Raw genomic sequence first — 23017 nt, 5'->3', positions numbered from 1 at the left:
AACATATAGTACTACTAACATTTATTAGTACGCAAACATATTTTTTCTTTTTGTCATATTTGAATATTGCATGTCTGCTTGGTGCTTGCAAAGTTGCAAGCTAGTTGATAGATACGCTTGCCGTACACCTTCGTTATATTCTTCCATATTACTATTACAATGCATAAAAAAAAAAGAAAAAAAAAGAACGTACAATAAAAAATTGAGAGCTAAAAGTCAGCCTGCTGTATACTTTATTGGGAGCAACTGTAACAGAAAACACAAATAATTTAATTATTATTTAAAGTCTCATTTTGATATAGTGACAGTATAAAATATTTTATACAATAATTAATGTAAAATATAATTATTTTTGCTAATCCAGCCTTATGTGAGTAAATATACATTTTATACTTAAATTCATTATATTATGTTGAAATATACATGAATATAAAATACTTGAAAATATATAAAATAACACACACACACACACATATATATATATAGTCAGTAATTTTTTTGTGTGTACGCAGCATTTTTTATAATATAATCCTAACTTGATAATAATAGTGATGACTTATGAACATGATACCCAGATTACACACAGAACATTGATCAATTTTAATATTTTAATTTTTTTAGAAAACAAAATCTAATTAGCAAAATGAACAATAGATCTTTATTAAATGTGTAGTACAAAACCAACAAAAGTTGGTTAATTTGTGTTGCAAAAATGTTCATCTGAAAGCATCAACCTTTTTGCTTCAAGGCTTATTTTCTTTGTATAAAATATTCCACTCTGAGCTAACTGTACATAAGAACTTTGATAATCCTGAAGCAAATGACTGCACCAGAAGCAGTACTTCAATGTAAACAAAAACAACTACTTTACTATGATCATTCAGTCCTCTTTGTGAGGATTGATTCCAGGGTATAGTCCCAAAATATGCTCCGGCATGAAGTCGTGGCGCGTTAGAATCCCAACAACTGGTGGTCTCTGCAATGTTTTATACAGAAACAGCATTAGAGAGCTTGAAGCCTTCAAGAATGCAAACATCAAATATCAATTTCATTAAGGAGTTAAACCTTGCTTTTAGAACAGTTTGCTGACAAACTAGTCCTGAAAAATGTTTTAGTGACTAATTTAGCATTTTGATCTTTAAGGGACTAAATTAGTGGTTCAGGAACAGGATATTTAGAACGTAAAACAAGTGTAACATAATGCACGAGTTAAGTCTCAAAGTGGTTCATCAGATTTGTCATGTGCACTAAATTAGTATCCGCGATCTTGCACCAATTACATCCTTAAGATCGACAAAAAGTACACCACGTCTGTCCTTCATTCCTTTTCCATCAAGTGACTCATCTCATTGTTAAGGACTAACGTGGTGCACTTTTGCCAATCTTGGAACATAATTGATGCATTGGGATCTCAGGAACTATCTTAGTACAAGCGGAAAGCGGCCAATCTCAGGAACTATTTGGGGCATAAAGCATAAATGCACATTGGAAGGAAAAGATATTCATATTCATACCCCTTGGCTCTTTGGGACAACACACATGTGCCTAAGTCCGAGTTGGCGGAAGAGAATGGCAGCTTTGGCAAGTGACATTGTCTCGAGCACTGTGTATGGTGATGCATTAGTTATGGGATGAAGATCAACATACATGTTCTTCTCTTCCTCATTGATATCAAGATCCTCTAGTTTCATTCCCTTCCCTGATCCAGCCTTTGCAAAATCCAATGCAGAAATTCGTTTCGAGATGCTACGGCCCATGAACAGTCTATCCTTTGTGAAGTTCTTCCCCTTAAGCAACACTAGCAAATGAGACCTCAGAACAAGTCCACACAACTCTGCTGCATCTGAGAAAGGTGGTTCATCAATCACAGGAAAACCATTGTGTCCTGTAGTTTCCAAAGCATGAAGTATATTCCCAACCTTTTCTATGCCGGAGAAGGTTACTAATGGACCCGAGACAACGTCTCGCGCAGCCAAAGTCCTCATATAAGGTTCTGCATGAGACTCCATATAAGGAAGTCCTTTGATCTTCAGAATTTGGTCATAGACACCCTTGTTGAAGCCATCAGCCACAGATTTCGATATCAATAAAACCAGCATCACAAGAGGAAGTAATAAGAGGTCATTCGTGAGCTCAAGCAATATGACACAAATGGAGACAGTCATTCTCATTGTGCCACCAAGGAAGGATGCAGCTCCAAGCAGTGCAAATAGTCCTGTGTCAAGCTTAACGATCGGTTCGAATAGTCTCCCAACAAGCCGGCCGTATGCAGCCCCGGCTAGGATAACAGGAATGAAGAGGCCTGATGGAACAGCAATACCATAAGTGGCTATCCCAAGAAAGAAGATAGTGCCAAAGTAGATGAACAAGCTTGAAATATGAAACTCCTTGGTTATCCTAGAGCTGAAGAGATTTCTAATAGCATCATCATTGGTGTTTAGGAAGAGTGAAGCAAGATCATTGTAATAGCCTGGTTTGCACTGAAAGCTTTTGTATTCTCCGGACTCGTCTACCGAGGGACAGATCACCGATTCATTAGTAGGGCAGGGTTTGCAGGTTGCAATCCATGGTAGGAAATAAAAGCAACATGATGTCAAAAGAGCAATTGTGACAACAAGTATGATTTTGAAAACTGCACCTTTTCTGCCACATCAACATGATAAAAGGGGTTAGATAGATTAGTTGTATGTGTGTTTGGATCTGCTTTTGCAGAATTGATTTAGTTAGAACTGATTTCTCTTCTCCCAAAATCAATCAATTATGGAAGTTATATCATCAACATGGTGTGATCATAAAGCTGCTATAGTAATTGCCAAAAATGAATTTGAACTAGAAAGTTAGTTAGGACATACTCATTGATGATGCTGTATGTCCGAACAACCTTATCCACAAGGTAGTTATATACACTTCCAAGAACTCCTCCAATGACTCCCAATAGTATTGCTGCTAGTACGTCGCCGGCGCTGTATGTTACCTTGGAAGAACCAACATCATACATTATCAGACCACCTTCTCCGAATAAGCCGCATTTCCCGGTGGCGCAAAACTGAATTGCAGCTCTTAAAACAATAGCAACTACTGCTGTAGTGAAAAATGTCCTCCACAAAAGAGCACTCCTCCACCTAAAGAAAAAGAAAGAAAATGATGAGTTTTCAGGCTATGCTATGTAACATCTTTGTTTGTTACTCTTTTTACACATTGATGATCAAAGCAACATAAACTCTTGCATCTAGTTAACATCTTATAGAGAATGTTAGAAAAATTGGATTGGTAAGTAAGTTTTTCTTTCACTCAATATCAAATTTACAAGCTAAAGATAGTATGAGATTGAGAAAGTAAGAATGAATAGTCTAAGCAGAAATAGATAGATACCATGAAGCTGCCTCTTCAAGGGCAAAGAGGACACCACCTACTGGTGCGCGAAAGGCAGCAGCAACACCAGCAGCCGCGCCACAAGTAATCATGTCTCGCCGGTCCCTGTCATTCTTGAAATATCTAAGCCAATTCCAAGTTAAGCCGTACTTGCGAGATCCTCCTTGCCCCAATAAATTAGCTATGCATGCACCTGTATGTACCATAGGTCCTTCTTTGCCTACCACAAATCCAGCAGAAACTCCAAGGACGGAACCAAAAATCTGTTACAGTTAAAATCGTAGGTTCCATAAGATGCTTAACATTTCACAAGTTTTAAAATGCAAAAAATGTAAAAAACTAGGAGTGAATCATCACTAAATTTTGCAAAGATGAGAATATCCACTGAATTCCTTTCTAAGAGGACTACTCAGAAGATAATGGTTCAATCTTCGTTGGAATTCTTTCATCAGAAGTAATCTTTTATGATCTTTGTGTTCATGCAGGGATTCCAAAGAATGTGAGAGGAAGTCCCAAAAGTAAATAAAGAAAGAATGAGAAACAGGAGGAGGACTTGCTTCTATACTTTTAGGATTATTCACCTTTACAAAAAGAGTGCTCGGAGCGAGTATAGAATGCGCATCAACGCCGTTCAAATATGCTTTCACCTCCGGAATACCAGAGCCTGCTGCTGCTGGAGCAATGAAAGCACAAAGTGCAGCAGCTGCTGCTGCTAAAACTACATTGATACCGGCATATGCTACAAAAGCCTCAACATATCTGTACTTAAACCACTACTCTGTGAGATAAAAATACACACAAGATAAAGATGGTAACAGTAAAGAAGTAAAGAACTGCATATAATTGTTTTGTGATTCAAATGTCCCTTTTAACTTGTTAATACAAATAGAAAACACAATAGAGTAATTTAACTACACTGATTTTTTATTTTGAAAGGGCTGTTATAGATTCATTTATGTTGGAAGATAAATGGTAGATGGCTTTCAAACCGATAATCTGTCATAAAACATTTTCTAGATGTTTAACCATTTTTCATATTGGATCAGGAATAGACACAATAAAATATGACATATTTTCATTTTCTGGTAATGAAGTGGAGACTTAGATTAACAGATTTATCAATCAAATGATGAAATAACGCAATGGTCATGTTATAAGCACATCGTGCTTATCTTTAAGGCTCTGTTTGGGAATTGTATTAGGATACAAAATACAGAGATACTGAGACAGTAGAAACGGAAAATATTTGCCCCTAATGTCCCCATATTTTAGCTGCATAGAAAATATAGAGAAAATTTATCCGAAGGTTCGTATCCTCCCATATCTCTGTATTTCTATCCTGAGATAGTCTCCGACCGCAGCCTAAAGTATGTCGTATGGCAGCACAACTAGTATCTACCAAAAGACAAAGCTAACCTGTGTTGAGTCATGAGAGTGGTTGTCATAAGCAACTTGAAACCAGCAATGTTCTCAACTGAAATATTATTGAAGAGGCCAACTAGTCCAGTGCCTAATCCAATAATAAGAGCAAATCCCCACTTAAGTATCACATACTGGATTATCTGAATTTTCTTCCTGGACCTCCAATCCTGATTAAAAATTTCATTCTCAAAAATCCTGAAATTTACAGCATAAGTATTTCCTGTCATCACGCTGACGATCTATTGGTAATGGATATGTCAGTAAGATGAGGAACTTTACTTAGAAACATTTCCCAGAATAGAACTAATTATAGTAGCAAGTAGAAATGACGAGCAGTCACATAATTTCAGAACACAAGAACATTGCTTGATCCATATAATAGGCTATGTTTAGTTGCAGCATAAAAACATACTCCAAAATTTTACAGACGAATTTCATGTGTAAAAATTCGCATGGAACTCATCCAGGAGAACAGATAACATGGGGAACCATAAGATCAAAAACTCATAAAATTAACCAAAAAGAAGTGAAATTTCCAATTTGGCTTACTCATAATCAAGGCTTTCAATAGGGCTGAGGTTGGCACCAATTATAGCAATCTGGGAGGTTGTGTTAGTCCTTTTAACAAGCAGTGGCTCTGCATATGACATGTTCCTTTCCGAAAACTCCGACCAATTCCTCCGAATTTCGCCCTTCCCATCCAACAATACACCTTCATTTTCAATGTCATGTAGTACATCCCCATCACCATTGCTTACACCATCTTGTTTGTTCTCCATCTCTTAAAGTCTTAGCAAAAAACTACTTCACTTTTGGGTGAGTGCCACAAAGTTGTATTAATCAGAACCTGCAATTAAAGTACCAACTTCACACTAAGCATGTGATCTTATATCATATAGCACATTTACAACACAACATGTGGACAATTTATTTTTATTTTTATTTGTATTTTTTCTGGATCAAGAAACAGTTGGCAAAACATGTGACGGATATTATTTTGGAAGGTAGAGCTCATAACAGTATAACACACAAGTTCTCAAATTCAAACCACAGTAATCAACAGTGTATAATCCAAGATACTATGGATAAGTGTTGGATCAACAAACAAATCCAAAAATGAGAAGAAGAACATGAAAAGCAAGTTCCTTGATTTCATGCATGCAGCAAAATCTATAAAGGGTATGAGTAGAAACCAGAAACTATGTGATCAAGTGAAGTATATCCACTGTCAGTAACCCATCTTTTAGATCCAATCAAAACTTGAACTTTGCTGGTTTTGCCTTAAAAAAAATTGTCAATCAAATCCAGGAAGTACTTTTAAAAATAAAATAAAAAAGATAAGAAAGGTGGAGCCTTTTTTGGGTTAGTTTTATTCTTTAGCTGAAATTGAATAAGCAAACAAACAAAAAGAGAAAGAAGAAACAAGAGAGGTTGAGAGGTTGAGAGGTTCTTACAGTAATCAATAGTAGTACTGTAGTTTACTATGAATCAACACAGTATCTTTTAAGTTCCAACTTCCAATATCATGAGCTGAAGGATCAACTCTATTTGCTGATAACCACTTTTCAAGGTCAAACAAATAACTTGAAAATTCAGGGAACTATCACTGTAACATGTGTAAGATACACAATAATTTAATTACAGCGCATATAATAAAGACAACACCTCTTTTTTTTTCCCCCTCTATCTCTCGGATGAGTGTTTCAGGGAACATCAACCACTATAAAAGTAGTTGGAAAATTACACATCATATTTCATTATTTAAATAAAAAAATAAACCAATTCAACATCACAAGAAAATGGAATAGTTTGATTTGAAAAATAATAAATAAAAATTTGTTTGTTGTGACTTGTGAGTGATAGTGATACATATATGACATAAGAAAGGAGTAATTGGGACCACCTTCACAATTGATTATTTATTTTATGCTTATTTTCTTAAGTTAAAAGTGTGGTTGGAATTCGAAATTCATAAATAAAAATAAAGAGATTATATTATTTAAATTATAATTTGATGGCTATTTTATGTCTACTTTATCTTTTGGTTAGGAATATATTGGTAATAAATTATGATACACTGACACGGATACGGAACACGACATGATACGAGATATGTCGACACACAAATATTAAATTTTATAAGATATGGGGATACACATACATATAAAATATAAAGTATCTTTTAAATAAATTGTAATGATATTTTGATATTTTACTGATATTAAAATATAAATTAATTTTTTTAATTATTTTTAATATCTTATTTTAATTATATCAAGTATTTAAACTATTTTTTGTTATAATAAATAATAATATATACTATATTTAAATTTATTTTAAGAATAAGATTGGACACGCTGACACGTGATGATATTTAGGTGCAGTGACGGATTTAGAAAATTTTGATAGTGGGGACAAAAGAAAAATATATATATATATATATAATATAATAATAATTTTTATAATAAAAATATTATGTGTCCATGAAAATTAGTTATCAAATTATTTATTAATCATTATGTATTTGTATATAAATATATGTATTGTTTAATTTATTTTTAATATGTATTTTTTATTTCAATATATATACACAGGTAGTTATTTTCGATGTAAATATAACATGATTAGTTCTTATAATATCTAATTTTATAAATTAAAATACTAAAATAATCATTTATAAATAGGATAAAATATATTTTTTTTCTTAAAATTTGACAAAAGTTTTAAAAATATCTCTAAGTTTTATTTTGTTTCAATTTTGTCCCAAAAGTTTTCGATTTGCATCAAATATACCCCTACTCCTGATGGCTAATTTTTCAAAAAATTTAAGATCGATTCAACAACAATTTCATAAGAACAACTCCTCAACACAAGCAAATCAAACACAATTTTTATGCATTATTGTTATATTGGTCTAAAATTTTTTAAAAATTTTGCCTCCGAGGGTATATTTGATGCAAATCGAAAATTTTTTAGACAAAATTGAAACAAAATAAATCTTAGAGATATTTTTAAAACTTTTGCCAAACTTCAAGGACAAAAAATATACTTTACCCTTATAAATTTCTGTCTTTCTATATAGGATAATGCTACGTATTCATATTTTTTTGTTAACCAAGTCAAATTAAATTTGTCTAAGACAATAAAAATCAGTTATGACTAATATTATTTTAAGTTTTATTTTTTAACTTTGTTAGACTTAGTTCATAAAAAGACTTGGATGTGTAATATTTCTTTTACATATATATAAGTAAATACTTATTTAAAAATTTACTTCTTATACAATTAAAAGTTGTTGAGTTAAGAAATTAATAAATTTAATTAGTGATGACAAACATTATTTTTTGGCAAAATAAATAATTAGTGTTGATTAATTATAATTGCATATTACTAATTATTTAGTGTTGCAGGCCAAAACTCTACATTGCAACAACCTAATATAAAAGCAAGCAGCCCAAACTGATTGAAATCAAGAAACAAGGTTGGCAGACTATAAAGCAAGGAAAGCCCAAAGAAATCAAAGCAAGATAACTAATGGGCTGAATTTGAGTAGAACGCGATCCAAGCCCGAATTGATTTCAAATCCCTCTCACTTGCTTTCACCAACTCAACATTCTTCTCTTCTCTGACCATGTCAAATCACAAACTCAGAAAAGTGAGAAAGAGAAAAAGAAAGCTTCTTTCCTAAGGTGATCATCAAAGAAGCAAGAAAGAGAAAGTCAAAGTTTGAAACTCAAAAGTCTAATCACCCATTTCAAACCAAATCAAGCTTAGGTTAAAGGTAACTCATTTCCTTTTACATGCAACACACTTTCTTCTCTTCATCTTCAATTCTCTGGCACTCCATTTCGGGTTATATGAAAAAGAGGAATTCTGTTCCTCACTGTTGTGCATCAACGGTTGAGAATATGTCTTGGGGACCAAGTTGTATTTCAATGGTCAAGATCTGGATTTACCATTGAAGACATCTTTTCTACTGTTAAAGTGGCTTTCGGTCAACCAAGGAAGGTCAGAAGCAAAGTTTCCATTTTGAGGATTACTGGAAAAAAGTGAATGGCCGGGTTGGTGAAGCTCAAGGCTCAAGGAGTTGACCTAGGAAGAAGAACCAAGCAACATGCAAGGAGATAAAAGAGGTTTGTTGTTCATTCAGAAACCAAGGAGAGAAAATCAGAGTTTGGTGAGTTAAGTTCTGAGAAGAAGTTCCTCTACTTGGATAATGCTTTCTTTCAAAGAAACATTCGGCCAATACTAAAGAACTATATCTGAAGTTTACAAATATGGTTTTGCACATAGTGAAGAGGCTGTTGATGAAGTCAATCTCTTTCATGTTTTTACAGATTGTGATGTACTTTTCTATGTTTATCTTTCTGTAATTTCTTGTAAGAAAAGGCATTGTGAGAAAGCTCAAATAAAAGCCATGAGTGGAAAAATGCTGAGTGATAGAGAGAAAAGCCTAGAGTTATTTTTTGATTTCTTTAGGTTGGTTAAGTGTCTTGCATCTTGTACCTGTTAGGTATCCCTTTCTTAGTTGGGTTAGCACTAAGAGTGAATAGTTAGGTGTTAGCATAGCCAATGTCAAGTTAGAATAGAACTTGAGTGTGAAATTGGTGTATGTAATACTTTTAACTATAGTGAAAATTCCTCCATTGTTGTGGAGGAGACTAGACGTAGGTTGCATAGCACAAGGCAACCGAACCATGATATATGCTGGTGTTAGCTTTTCTCTTTTATGCTGTGTTCTGTTTTCTGATATTCATGAGACAAAAATAAATTGTCTCATAAATTTCTGCTACTGAGTACAAACAGAATCAGAATTGAAAGTTTGATTTAAAAGGTTATAACAGCAACTTAAAAAGGAAGGCATAGATTCAACCCCCATTCTCTAAGCCTACCACAACCTTCAGAAGTCAATTCTTATTGAGATTTATAGTTGAAAAAGTTCTTTCAATTAGTGTAATTACAAAACAAAAATTAAAACTAATATAAAAAAAGATAAATAATACTCTTTTGAGTTGATTTTTAAGAAAAAACAAAAATTATATTTAAATTGAGAATTGATTATTCTAATGACATCTAATATAAAATTTTTAAATTGATTATAAACTATCAAAAGTTAAGTAAAAAATTATTGTGGGGTCAAATTTAATAATTTAGTGGGGGCAAATAAATATTATTATCATATATTACTCAAAAAAATTTCAAATCATATTGGAGGCGATTGCCCCCATACTCATGTACATGCATGATGCATCCGTTCTTGTTTAAGTGTGTCTAAATGTGTTTAAATTTTTTTTTATATTTTTTATTAAGATACAATTTAAATATATAACAAATACATATAACAAACAAATATCATGTCTAAAATATATTCAACATGTTGACATGACAACTTAGCGAAGTGTGTGCTGCATAGCTAACAAAGAAATATAAACGCTAAAGTATTAAACTGACCAACCTCGTGGCAACAACGTTAGCAACATCAATATTTTATTTTTAATACACATCAACATCAAATATATCTAACTCATTATTATTTTGAGATATCATATCTTGCGTGAAGTCTCGGACTACTTAGGACGAAACTTAACTGATTCAGTTTTTTTTTTTATAATTCACATCCATTGAAAATAATAGTCTAAGCGTTAGATTTAAAGTTACACCATAATAATAATAATAATAATAATAATAATATGTATCATATGCAACGAGTGGTACTCCTATGTATAAACACACACAAATATAATCTAGTTATAATAACGTCCTAATATCAAGGTAAATCAACATCAAATTTAGAAATGGCAAAATGGGTACGGTTGATAAATACACATGTATAGCTGTATATATTAAATAACAATGAATATTATTGTTATGAACATATTTTCATATAAAGATGATGATTATGAATTATTAAATTATTTGATATATTTAACTGAGTATATATAATATATTTAATTGAATATATTTAATTAAATAATTTAATAATTTATAATATTATTTTTATACGAAAATATCTTTATATAGAAGCAGAGCTACATTATAATAAAGAAGGGTAATAACCTCTTTTAATTTTAATTTTTTACATATAAAATATATGTAAATTTTAATTTAATCTTTTTTAAAATTTTATTTTAGTCTTATTTTATTATATAAATATTTTTTGCCTTCTCTAATCTTTCGTCTAATTCTGCGCCTGTTTTTATGAAAACATTTACCTTAAAATAACATAATATATAAATACAAAATGTGTATAATTGTATATTTTCTTTAGTATATGTGTAATATTTTACAATAAATTGATTATAACTTACATTTTAGGTAAAATTGAAAATAACTATAATAAAAATTAAATTATTTTAATATATAATTATATATAAATAAGTTATTCTATCGTAAAGTCTTATAAAAAAATATCTTATCAAATGAAAATGACATTATATGCCTTTATTTTTCTTTGATTGAATCCAACACGCGAAGCCATCCTAAATTCTTGATAGTAATTAATGTAGTATCGATCGAATGCATGTGAGTATGACATCATATACATACATACATATCCACACACACACACACATATATATATATATATATATATATATATATATATATATATATAGAGAGAGAGAGAGAGAGAGGGAGAGAGAGAATGTTGGTAGTGCTAAATTGCTAATGTAATACCCCTAGGCTAATTTTTTTCGATCTTTAATAGAAGTATTATGCTATTTATTGTAATGCTTAGATTTTTAAATAGTTCAATAATAATTTAATTTTAACTTCGAAAATTATTATTTTATTTTTAATATTAATATATATTAATATGTAATATAATCTATATGATACCAAATATATTATGTATGGAATGGGAAAATAAATAAGAATAAGGATGAGACGTAGAAAAGTTACAAAATTCATATAATCAAGGAAGCCAAAAGAAATTAATTAGATGACTTGTATTCAATGAGAATAAAAAATTGCAATTTACATATATTTATTGTACTAAGTACTAGACTGGACATTGAATCATTGAGATCATTACCCTTAGTACCTATATACAAGATACAATGTGTAGAGAATCCAATAAAGGATATTTTATTAGCATATAATAAGGTTCCTTTTATAGAGCATCCAGGGAAAGATATCCAATATAATTATAAATAATATCATGTAATATAAAAAGTTAAAATTATTTTAAAATTTTACTAAATTTTAAACCAAATATCTATAATTTGAAATTTTATATTAAGTTCTAATATCATATAAGAATTATAAGATTTTACAGTTTAAATTAAAAATTTTAATCAAATTTTTATCCGTAAAAACTTTTTTCAATTTTGTTTCTTTTTAGTTCAAAAGTTATGTATAATAAAACCTATATATATGAGCAAATAACCTTTCTTTAGCCTTATGGATTATTCTCCACATACGAGCACTTTTTTATACAAGTCATACAAGTTATTTATATTCACGTCGTTTTTACATTTTTGTGTGTGCCTCTTTTTCTTTTTTTTTTTCTTTTTCTGTGCTTCCTCTTCCTTTTCTCTTCCTCTTCCTTTTCTTATTCTTCTTCTTCTTTTTTTGTATTCGTTGTCATCAACATCATATCTTCCTCTTTTTTTTTTTATTGAAATTTCTTCTCTTCTTTTCGTTTTCTCTTTCTCCTTCATCAAAATCACCAGAAAAAACGAAAAAACATTATTCAAGGTACTGTTTTACTGTTCTTTTAGATTTTTTTCTAGATTGCCTCTGCATGTGTTTCATCTTTAACCAGCAAAACATTAAAAAATTTCAAGAAGAAATATACTGTCTCCCTCCTATATTGGGTGTATTTCTTAAATCCTTTGGGTGTATTTCTGTAATCCTTTGGGTGTATTTCTGTAATCGTTTGGTTTATTTCTGTAACTGTTTGAGTGTATTTTTGTAATCCTTTGGATGTATTTCTGTAATCGTTTGGGTGTATTTTTGTAATTGTTCGGGTGTATTTCTGAAGTTCCATCATCCTCAAAACAATTTCAAAGCTTGATTTCAAAAACCATGAAAATTGAAAAAAAAAAACAGAAGGAGATCGAAGGCAAAGAGAAAACGCACGAAGGAGATAGAACAAATTTGACAAGAAACTCAAAAAAGGAAACGAAGATGAAACACGTGAAGATGGTTCAGTGACGCGCTGTTAGATTTGGCCCAACTTGTAAGACTTGTAAGCCAAAATGATTTGTATGTGTAGCACTCCTCTAATCTTATATGTTACATCTACACTTCTACATTTACCAAATTTGTTTTGGGCCTATTCAAGATATAAAGATTAAAGATTCTATTTCATTAATTTCAAAATTTATACACGATACTCTAAATTAAGGATGGTAAAATTCCCCGAAACACGGGGATTCTTGCGGGAACTGCCCCGAATGGGGATCCGACTATGGAAAATTTTTCCCGTGCGGATGGGGACGGGGGACAAAATTTCCCCGAGGCAGGCACGGGGACCCGAGCGGGGATCCCTGCCGCATCCCGCTAATCCCCGAAATTCATAAATTTATTGAATTATCTTTAATAGTTTATTTCTCATATATGTTTTTTAGACACACACACATAGAAACTCAAAACTCCTAATCCTCATTTTCATAATTCTTCTTCAATTCAGAAATTCCTAACGCTGTCCATATTCCATCCAACCTCTCTGCAGCCACCCTCTCGTCGCTCTCCCTTCTCACCGCATCGTCACACCTCACCGTGCCATGATCCTCACTGCGTCGTGCTCTCTATTTGCGGCATTCCTTTCCGTAACTTTGTCGTCGTGTCCATTCTCCTCTCTGTTACCGCATCTCCCACCTTGTCCACTTCTCTATCCTCTGACTCGCCATTGCGTTCCCCCACTACGTTATTTCGAAAGAAGTCACCATCTTGTCGTTTAGATTTTTTGTATAAAATCTTGTTATTTTTGTATAGAATGGATACTTACATCTCTATTCATATGGAAATTAATAATTAGTTAGAACTATCACATAGATGGGGAATGGGGTCCCGCGGAGAATGAGATCCTGTAGAGAATAAAGATGGAGAGTAATATTCCCCTACAGCAAAAAATGAGGGCCGGGATGGGGAGCAGGAAGGCATCTCCCGCCCCCGCCCTGCCCTGCCCCATTACATCTCTACTCTAAATTACCAAAAAATAAAGAATAAAAATCAAATACGCCTAGTCAGAAATAAGGGATTAGGGCCCAATAACTAATAAAGGTCAATACAAGTTCCTCAATTAAGAGGCCCAAGAATATGACCAAAAAACAGAAAAAGAGGTCAAGATCTGAAAATAAAAAATTTGATAACAAATTGAAAAAGAAATTAAAAAAATAAAATCAAATACCCTAACAAGCCTCGCGCTGTCTTCTTCCCCGCCTCTCTTCTCTCCATACCGCGCTTTCCAGCTCAGGCAGCTTCTCTTCCGGCGCCGCCGTTAGTTCCGTCGTGATCACCTCAAAGGATTCGCCAAGGTATTCTCTTCATTAATTGCAGAACCAACCCTGTTTTGTTGTGGTTTGTACATGAAAGCAATTTGCACCCTATATTCTGGCTATAGATTATTTAGGAATTTGAGGTTCCGATTTTAGTGTAAAGTTATAATCTTTTCTCTGCTACTAGAATTTCCCGAGTTGTGATTGCATTGTTTGGCTGAAATTATAACATGAAGCATGTTCATATTTCACTAGCAGATATCATTTATATGCATTATCATATTTGAGGGGATGAGGGGCTCCTAGGAGCTGTTAGTTTTGAGGGTTATCATAATCAAAATTGCTAATGCTAAGAGTAGCTGGAGGTGTTCTTCAATGTTTCAACATTGAAGTTGATGAAATATGCAGTGGGAATTGTTTTCACATTTTAAGTTAAGAAACCTGTGGATTTTTAAAATAAAGGAAATTCTATGGTGAATATGTTAGTTTCTTTTTTCTGTTCTAATTTGGTGGAAAGTAGTTCCACTTGCTCAATACTACTACCTGTCTCAAAATTATTGTTATTTCGACCAAATTGGTACATCCTGAAATCCAAGGCTAAACCGTCCAAACTATATAGCTTGATTATGCATGATCAGGTAGAAGCTAAGTTGGGGATATGTATCCCGCATATTGAGTGTATGAGGTTTGTTATGTATCTATTTGAGCATAATTTTAATATACGGAACATGGTTGCTTTATGTTGTTTTCCTGACTCGCATTCTTTCACTGCAGATCTTCAATCTGGTTATTTGGGTCAAAGATCTCTGTTATTCTCAATCATGGCAACTAGTAAGCGATCATATATGCCTTCCCTACTTTGGTCTTCCTTAGCTGCACTCGTTTTTGCTTTTTTGAGATAAGATATTGAATGTATATTGTTTCCTTGCAGGACTACAGTTTGAGAATAATTGTGAAGTTGGAGTGTTTTCTAAACTTACTAATGCCTATTGTTTGGTTGCCATAGGAGGATCTGAAAACTTCTACAGGTTTTCATTCTTTTTGGATTAGTGATGAATTTAATTTTAACTTATTTAAAATTGTCTTCAAATGGTTTGAAATTGTTATGATGTCTTTCCGAATGAAAAAATTAACCTGTTGGTTTGTACAGTGTGTTTGAATCTGAGTTAGCAGACGTCATCCCTGTAGTCAAAACATCCATTGGTGGAACTCGAATCATTGGTCGCCTTTGTGCAGGTAAAGATTTTCATATCCTTTGCTTATTCTCTTGGCTTCTCAAGGAGTACCAAAGAAAGAATAAAGCAGCATCAGTTTCTTCTATTTATTCAATATCATTTTTTCGGACCTAATTAGGTTGTTTACCTTTCTGTCGGTTTCCAGGAAACAAAAATGGGCTTCTGCTGCCCCATACAACTACAGACCAAGGTGATTACTGTTTCGCTTATGTTGGTTTTGATTCCTTGTACTACATGATGCTATTTAATATCATGTGCTATGAGTTCCCAAAACATCTTTGTAATTTCCTTTCACCAAATAAAAATTCACCATATTGACTTTCTCAAATCTCAATAAATATGTGAACTGTTTCTCTTTATTTGACTGATGCGGTTAGCATATATGAGGTCATGTGAATTGTGATGAAGTATTGCGCATATGGACCATATCCATATGTTATGAAGAAATATTTTTTTTAAAAATGGTATTACCAAATTATACATGGAGTGGCTTGCGGCATATTCAATCAAATGATGTTGAAAAACATTCTGAAACCTAATTGTATTTTATGCTTTGCTTTTCTGGTAGCGTTGCCATATATAATTACAATATAGTAGTGATATGATTATCCTGACTTTAGTTACCTGATCTTATTGGCATTCTGAAGAACTTCAACATTTGAGAAACTGTCTGCCCGATCAAGTAGTCGTTCAGAGAATAGAAGAAAGATTATCTGCTCTCGGAAATTGTATAGCTTGTAATGACCATGTGGCTCTCACTCACACCGATCTTGACAGGGTTAGTTTTATGCTAGATTATAATGTTTATGCTAATCTAGTCATGTTTAGGATAAAAAATTGATTTGAATATCACTTGTGTTTTATCTCAACCATAGATATTGAATTAGAACATTAAAAAATTATCACCTGCACATTACTAGTATTTTGGAATTTCATCACCTTTAATTTTGACAACAGGATGTGAACTTTATACGTAATATCCTGAAAACAAACAAATTTTACACTGCAAGTATGTATAAAATCTACACCCTATTTGACCTGTAGGATTTAATGGATTCATGTTTTTGCGTATTACATATTAACGATAATCCCGATGCTTCTCAAAGCCATGGCTGTTATTCCCATTTATCTTCTGAAATCAATATATAATATGTATTGCTTTATTTTTGTTCAGGAGACGGAGGAAATGATTGCAGATGTTCTTGGAGTAGAAGTTTTCAGGCAGACCATTGCCGGCAATATTCTTGTCGGTAGCTACTGTGCCTTCTCCAACAGAGGGGGCTTGGTGAGTAAAATGATTTTTCTCTTCAACTTTGCAATCTAAAAACAAAAAAGTTCTCGAGTCTTAGCCATTCATTTGATGCAGGTCCACCCTCATACTTCCATAGAAGACTTGGATGAGCTTTCTACACTTCTTCAGGTTCCTTTGGTGGCTGGGACGGTGAACCGTGGCAGTGAAGTGATAGCTGCTGGAATGACAGTGAATGACTGGACGGCATTTTGTGGCTCGGACACCACAGCGACAGAGCTGTCTGTGATTGAGAGTGTTTTCAAACTGAGGGAGGCACAGCCTAGTGCCATTGTGGATGAGATGAGAAAATCTCTCATTGATAGCTATGTCTAAATTGTGGTTAATATTGTGATTGTATTATCTTTCCTAAGATATTGCACTTTTAATTGTTAAATGATCTTTTCAAGTTTTGGTGATAGTGACTCATGCACTGTGAACATATGTTTTTTTTTTTTGTGACTGAACATATATATGTTTGAATCATCACTTGTAATTTTACACCTTTTCGTTCAATTTTTTTATTTTCTTTTTCAGGTTGAGGTTTTTTTTCTTCTGGTACACAGATTTGAGGGGCCAACATATATGTTACGTGCACACTAAAAAATATAAAAGGTAAATGCACCCAATCTCATAATTGGCCAGAAGAACACGAATTAATTAATGAAGACAATTCTATTTTCTTTTATCATCAATGAAGTTTATAAATCACAATTGCTCTTGCAGAGTGCAAACAGTGTAAGGTACAAACTAAAACATAGCAGCTCAATCAATAAAAAGTTAAAAACAAGCACATCTCATGTCAAAAAGCAGTGTCAGTTGAACTGTATTGCTCAGTCAGGAAGGATTTGCTCACTGTCAGCGTCTGCCTCAGTCTCAACCTTGGGCTTTGTAGGGGCCTGGCCTGCTCCAGGTGCCTGCTTCTTCTTGATCCCACTAACTATATCATCAATCCTCAGGAGCATGCAAGCAGCTTCAATGGCCGTCTTAAATGTTTGTGCTTTCACATTGTATGCGTCCCAAATCTAACAACAACAACATATCCTCAGACTCGGTTATTTGCTGAGCTACATGCTTATCAAGAATTCAGATACCTAAGCATATATATCCACATAAAATCCAAACAAATATTCATCCTGTTGGGAGTAACTGAAAAAAGTGAAGTGTACCTTGCGCTCTTTCATATCGGTGATGGCACCCGAATTTCCATCTATGCCAATCCATGCATTTTCTCCATTCGCGTGCTATAATTTTCAAGAAAACAATGTTAAACAAAGTAACAGAAAGTATCACATGTAATAGGTACTAGCAAACTATTTCTACCTTCCTTGTAGTGCAGTCATAGTCCGGATGACATTAACTCCACAATTTTGTGCCAAGGTACGTGGGATAGCCTCAAAAGCAATGGCAGCAGCTTCATAAGGCCACTGTTGATCAATGTGAATATTATGCGAAAGTGAGAACCAGGGTAATATACTGCCGTTTATCTACTTGTTCATTTAAAAAGCGACAATAAACTCACCTTCTCTATGCCTTCGATTGATGAACTCTTCTGTTTCAAAGCAGCTGACACAGTCAACTCTGTAGCACCACCTCCAGGAACAAGTTTTGGATTTTTTATTATATTCCTTGCAACAGACATGGCATCCTGTCATGGAAGAATGTTCAGGAAGAAGTATGACCAAATCTACATGATCTAGAAGTTCAAATTAACAGCTTACCTGCAGATTTCTTTCAACTTCATTCAGGAGATCTTTACTAGCACCTCTTAACAGTATGGTACAGGCCTTAGGGTCTTTGCAGTCGACAATAAATGCAAAATACTCATCTCCAATTTTCTTTACTTCAAATAAGCCAGCACCAGTACCAACATCAGACTCCTGCAGTTCATCAGGTCTGTTCACAATAACAGCACCACATGCCTTTGCAATTCTGTTGTTATCGGTTTTCCTCAGCCTCCTGATTGCGCTAACCCCATGCTTACTTAAGTAATGGCATGCTAAATCACTGAGACCCTTCTCTGTAATTACTAAGTCTGGTTTAAACCTCAATATCTGCATACAGAGCTCCTCAATGTATTCTTCCTCCATCTTCAATAGGAGGCTCCAATCTTCTTCTTTGAGCAATTCAGCATTTGTTTGGTTTTCACCTTTTTTATACTCAAGGGGGCAATCGAGAAGAATAATACGAGGGTTAATAATCTTTCTCTTCATTTTGCCAGGGGCAACCACATCTTTGTTTATCATGACTCCCTTCAGAACTTTTGAGTCCTCAAGCTGCCCACCAGGGACCTTCTCAACTTTAATATAGTTTTTTATATCTACATCTCTAAGACCGTTGCCAATTTCGACACCTACTGTTGTAGTCGCATCAATAGCTAAATCCTGAAAGTTAATCAAGGTAATATGATACATAAGTCAACAGATAGAGAATTAACCTGGAAGTTAATCAAGGTAATATGGTATGTAAGTCAACAGACAGAGGATAATAAGAAAATGCACAAGGCCTGTTAATAATCCTACTAACATATAAACATCCAAACTGTATATCAAAACAACATAAACTCTTGATCAAGCAAAAGAATATAGATTGTGGTAGAAACACCAAGCAGATTAAAATTTTCAACTTTACTACACTTGGCTGTGAGCTACCCTCCTCATGCATAGCATTACATGGATTAAAATCAGGATTGGAAGAATATCATAATGCAAGAATAGACATATCAAGACCAAAAACTCCTGAATATAAAGATGACCAATTTGGCAATCTAGCTCGAAGAAGATGAGGACACTCACAGCAATCAAGTCTCCAAATTGGCCTGTAAATTTGGTACCTATGCAACTTTTTACAAGTCCGAGCATTGTAGTTCCTGCAGTTAATTCATCAATAATTGAGACAAAACACGGAAGTCAACTTATGTTAAAAGAAGAAACAAATGTCATTTACTATGATATTAAAGTGATGTCAAAATTATTGTGAAACAAATATTATTATACTTGTATTTTGTAGGACTAAGGGTTTTAGCCTATACCATAAATTACCACATGATTTTTCTACAAGCTGCATTCCAATATGGCTCTCGGAAGATAAGATAAAAACAAAAGAAATAATATCCCAACACCCAAACTATTGAAAAAGCCTCCCAGGTTATTATTCCACAAACTGTTGGAATATGTAATTGAAAAGATTCAGCTCAATACAATAGACTTACGATCTTGGGCATCAATGGACATTGCAATTTTGTCAAGAACAGCAACTGCATCCTCTAGAGCTTTGTTATAAGCTGCAGATTACAAGATTGAAGCATCCATTATATATAAGTGTACACCATTCTAGGAAAGAACCCCATTTGTTATTATTACTATTAACTTTTGTTGGATTAAGAATAACATTATAGAGAAGATAATAATACATAAGGCGTACTAATAAATTACCTCGGCAAATAACTGTGGGATGATAATTTTTGTCAATGAATGCTTCAGCAACATGAAGCATCTCACCAGCTGCCAAAAATACACAACAAAAAAATTGGAAATAGGAAAATAAAATAGGCTGCAGTATAAACCCAATCCTTCACTGGTTATACAAATACAATACCATATATGTAAAATCATACCAAGAATGATGACGGATGTTGTCCCATCTCCAACTTCTTCATCTTGGGTGCGACTTAATTCAATCATAGACTATAGCCATCTCAATGAGAGAGAAGTATTAGAAAGTTTCCAGCAAAAGAAAACTAATATCAATGAGAACAAGCACGAAAGAAAAATACCTTAGCAGCTGGATGAGCAAGATCTAGTTCACGTAAGATAGCATTTCCATCATTAGTCACCACAATTCCTGCAAATTACAAAGAAAAAGAATGAGCATTGGGTAAATACTTGAGAATACAAACCAGACATCTGATCAAATATGACAAACACTAATAAAAGGGCAATCTCTAACTAACCCAGAACCCAAGCTTAAAGAAAATCGCACACCATGAAGAAGAAGAAGAAGAAAACTCAAATGTTTCCAAAAACGATTCAGGCATTGAGGCTGCAAAACATGAAACAATTGCCCCTCTGCAATCTAACATTGTATAGGGTGTAATCCACAAGCTGCAACATAATCGGAGAATGAAAACGCTAACCTCCTGCTGCATCAAGTAGCATTTTTAGCATGGACCTAGGTCCCAACGTAGTACGTATTATGTCAGCAACAGCCTGGCAACCATCAGATACATTAAATTATACATCCAATGAACTTTAAGGAACATTACCATGTAAGTTTAGATACTATGTAATATGTTACCTTAGACGCTTGAATATTGGCATGGTGCACCTTGGTTCCAGACTCACGTTTCAAAGAGTCCTCTGCAGATTTTCAGTATGCATTTGATGGGTATGTAGAAAAACATGTTTAACATTTTGAGGTTACAACAGCAATCTTAGCACAATATGATCATCAAATATTGGGTACCGAAAAACAACACAAAGTGCACGAAAAAGAAAAAACTACAACAACCAGAAAATTTAAAAAAAGAAACTGAAAACAAACCGTTTTCGAAAATGAAACTGAAGTAATTTAAACCAGAAGCGTAATCAAAAGGAAGGGGAAAAATTCGACGCCACTTGGAGCAAAAATGGCAGCAAGAAAAAACTTACTGAGAACTAGAACCGGAGCATTCATAATTTCTCCTCGCTTTTACAATCCAAATTCCGAGCTTTCTGCAAGCACAAAAACTTTAACTCTTTAGCAAAGGAAGTGCTTATAAACTTGAATGAGTTTGTGAAATTGAATGTTCACACCACAGTTTTCGAACTCAAAATCCAGAACACAGTTGAGTGAACACAACGTAGTAGATTCAAGCTTTATCCGAAGATATAAAAACCCTAAAATCGTACTGTTCAGGGCGGAACAGTCTGAAAGGAAAAATGTGAGGTGCCTGAACTTGAACGGAGAATGTTGGAGCAGGGAAGAAGGTAGCGGTGGCTGGCGGCGGCGGAAGGAGCCGCTAAGACAGAGAGAGACGATCAAGTTTGTACTTTGTACCTTAAAATTGTAAACAGACTCGTTACAGAGTCAATAGTGGCATTTCAACAAAGGTAAAGGTCAATTCTATAAAGAGTCGTGCTAGAAGAAAAAAAGGTAACACTAATGGTAACACTAATTATTATTGTTTATTTTAAAAATTTTAATTTAAAAAAAAAAAATAATATTAATAATTATATTTTTAATATTAAATTGAACATTTTTAAATCTTAATTATATACATTGTATAAATATTTTATTGATTTTATATATTTTTTATTCTATAAAAATTGGTATTTTTTATTCTTATATTTATCTAATTTTTACTAAAAATTTAATTATTTTAATTAAATTATTTATCCTATATAAAAAATTAAAAATTAATGACAAATTTTTAAATTATAAAAATTTAATAAAATTATAAAGACTAATAATCTAGATTATTTAACTTTTCTTTTTATGGATACATTTGACTTAAGTTTAATAATTTTGCATAAGCTTAAATTATTGCATCAGAATTTTTTAATCATTTATAATTTAAAAAAAAAATATATTTTTAAGAGTGAAAGTTCTAGAAGGTTTAGAAAATAAAAGTTGAATTTATGGTCTTCTTTAATTTTGATTAAGTTAAACTTAAAACCTGAAATAATTATTTTGTTTTTGTTTAGTCTGCGCAACAGATTATGCAAGAAACAATTTTATTTTGTCTCATAAAATCAGTAAAACAGAGTTGAGTAGGAAAAAAGAGAATGACACAGTCATATATTCTGGTTCAGTTGCCTTGCGCAATACAATCTATATCCAGTCTCTACCACAACGATTGTAGAATTTTCACTATCAATCCAAGTATTACATACACCAATTCTCTAGGACTTAACGTAATCCTATCTGGACACACAAGTTTTAACATAAACTTAACTTGGTCATGCAATTACCTAAACTCATCACATTAATTGCTTACCAACTTAGCAAGAGATACTTTTGAGGCATATGACACAAAATAAAAAATACAACTAAAAAATACAACTTAACATGCTTTTTGATTAGCTTGATTGAACATTGCTTTCTTGATTAGCTTTCTCTTTCTTTTTTCTTTGGTGTTTTAAGTTTGAAAATAAATCTCTCTCTTTTTTTCTTGTGTTTACTCGATGAGAACAATGCTGAGACTTAGCTTTGGAAAAGCATTTCTTTTGGTTGAACGCTGGTGGATTTGATTAGTGGATCCATGTTCTTTCAGCAGC

General features: G+C 33.1%; 3 protein-coding genes across 6 annotated transcripts; 1 reads left to right on the top strand and 2 right to left on the bottom strand.

The window, feature by feature from the left end:
• Positions 1 to 576: 576 nt before the first annotated feature.
• On the bottom strand, positions 577 to 6496 carry LOC130980179 (chloride channel protein CLC-c-like). Of its 2 annotated transcripts, none has more exons than XM_057903826.1 (8): positions 6249 to 6496; positions 5344 to 5641; positions 4789 to 4989; positions 3954 to 4131; positions 3373 to 3635; positions 2853 to 3122; positions 1515 to 2643; positions 577 to 976 (listed from the first exon to the last, which is right to left on the bottom strand). In XM_057903826.1, exons 2-8 carry the CDS (start codon positions 5571 to 5573, stop codon positions 881 to 883), a joined length of 2367 nt encoding a protein of 788 aa, XP_057759809.1. In that variant the 5' UTR covers positions 5574 to 5641; positions 6249 to 6496; the 3' UTR covers positions 577 to 880. The 2 variants fall into 2 exon arrangements, with proteins under 2 accessions (XP_057759809.1, XP_057759810.1); XM_057903827.1 differs by lacking the exon at positions 6249 to 6496 and adding an exon at positions 5988 to 6216.
• A 7592-nt stretch (positions 6497 to 14088) lies between these two features.
• LOC130979995 (eukaryotic translation initiation factor 6-2-like) lies at positions 14089 to 17296 on the top strand. The gene is made up of 8 exons (XM_057903583.1): positions 14089 to 14276; positions 15012 to 15068; positions 15169 to 15265; positions 15388 to 15473; positions 15618 to 15662; positions 16120 to 16250; positions 16647 to 16757; positions 16839 to 17296. Exons 2-8 carry the CDS (start codon positions 15059 to 15061, stop codon positions 17094 to 17096), a joined length of 738 nt encoding a protein of 245 aa, XP_057759566.1. The 5' UTR covers positions 14089 to 14276; positions 15012 to 15058; the 3' UTR covers positions 17097 to 17296.
• A 111-nt stretch (positions 17297 to 17407) lies between these two features.
• Positions 17408 to 21852, bottom strand: LOC130979994 (T-complex protein 1 subunit gamma). 3 transcript variants are annotated; one of them, XM_057903582.1, is made up of 14 exons: positions 21650 to 21852; positions 21410 to 21472; positions 21057 to 21118; positions 20896 to 20968; positions 20536 to 20603; positions 20377 to 20446; positions 20195 to 20263; positions 19972 to 20043; positions 19556 to 19629; positions 18482 to 19144; positions 18283 to 18408; positions 18085 to 18187; positions 17930 to 18006; positions 17408 to 17785 (listed from the first exon to the last, which is right to left on the bottom strand). In XM_057903582.1, exons 2-14 carry the CDS (start codon positions 21432 to 21434, stop codon positions 17594 to 17596), a joined length of 1674 nt encoding a protein of 557 aa, XP_057759565.1. In that variant the 5' UTR covers positions 21435 to 21472; positions 21650 to 21852; the 3' UTR covers positions 17408 to 17593. The 3 variants fall into 3 exon arrangements, with proteins under 3 accessions (XP_057759565.1, XP_057759564.1, XP_057759563.1); XM_057903581.1 differs by having other exon boundaries at positions 21554 to 21843; XM_057903580.1 differs by having other exon boundaries at positions 21557 to 21843.
• Between the last annotated feature and the right edge of the window lie 1165 nt (positions 21853 to 23017).

This window comes from Arachis stenosperma, chromosome 5 (genome assembly GCF_014773155.1).
Source record: "Arachis stenosperma cultivar V10309 chromosome 5, arast.V10309.gnm1.PFL2, whole genome shotgun sequence".
Classification (NCBI taxonomy): domain Eukaryota; kingdom Viridiplantae; phylum Streptophyta; class Magnoliopsida; order Fabales; family Fabaceae; genus Arachis; species Arachis stenosperma.
The sequence above is the reverse complement of the archived record's forward strand: the minus strand, read 5'-3'. Positions and strand labels throughout refer to the sequence as shown.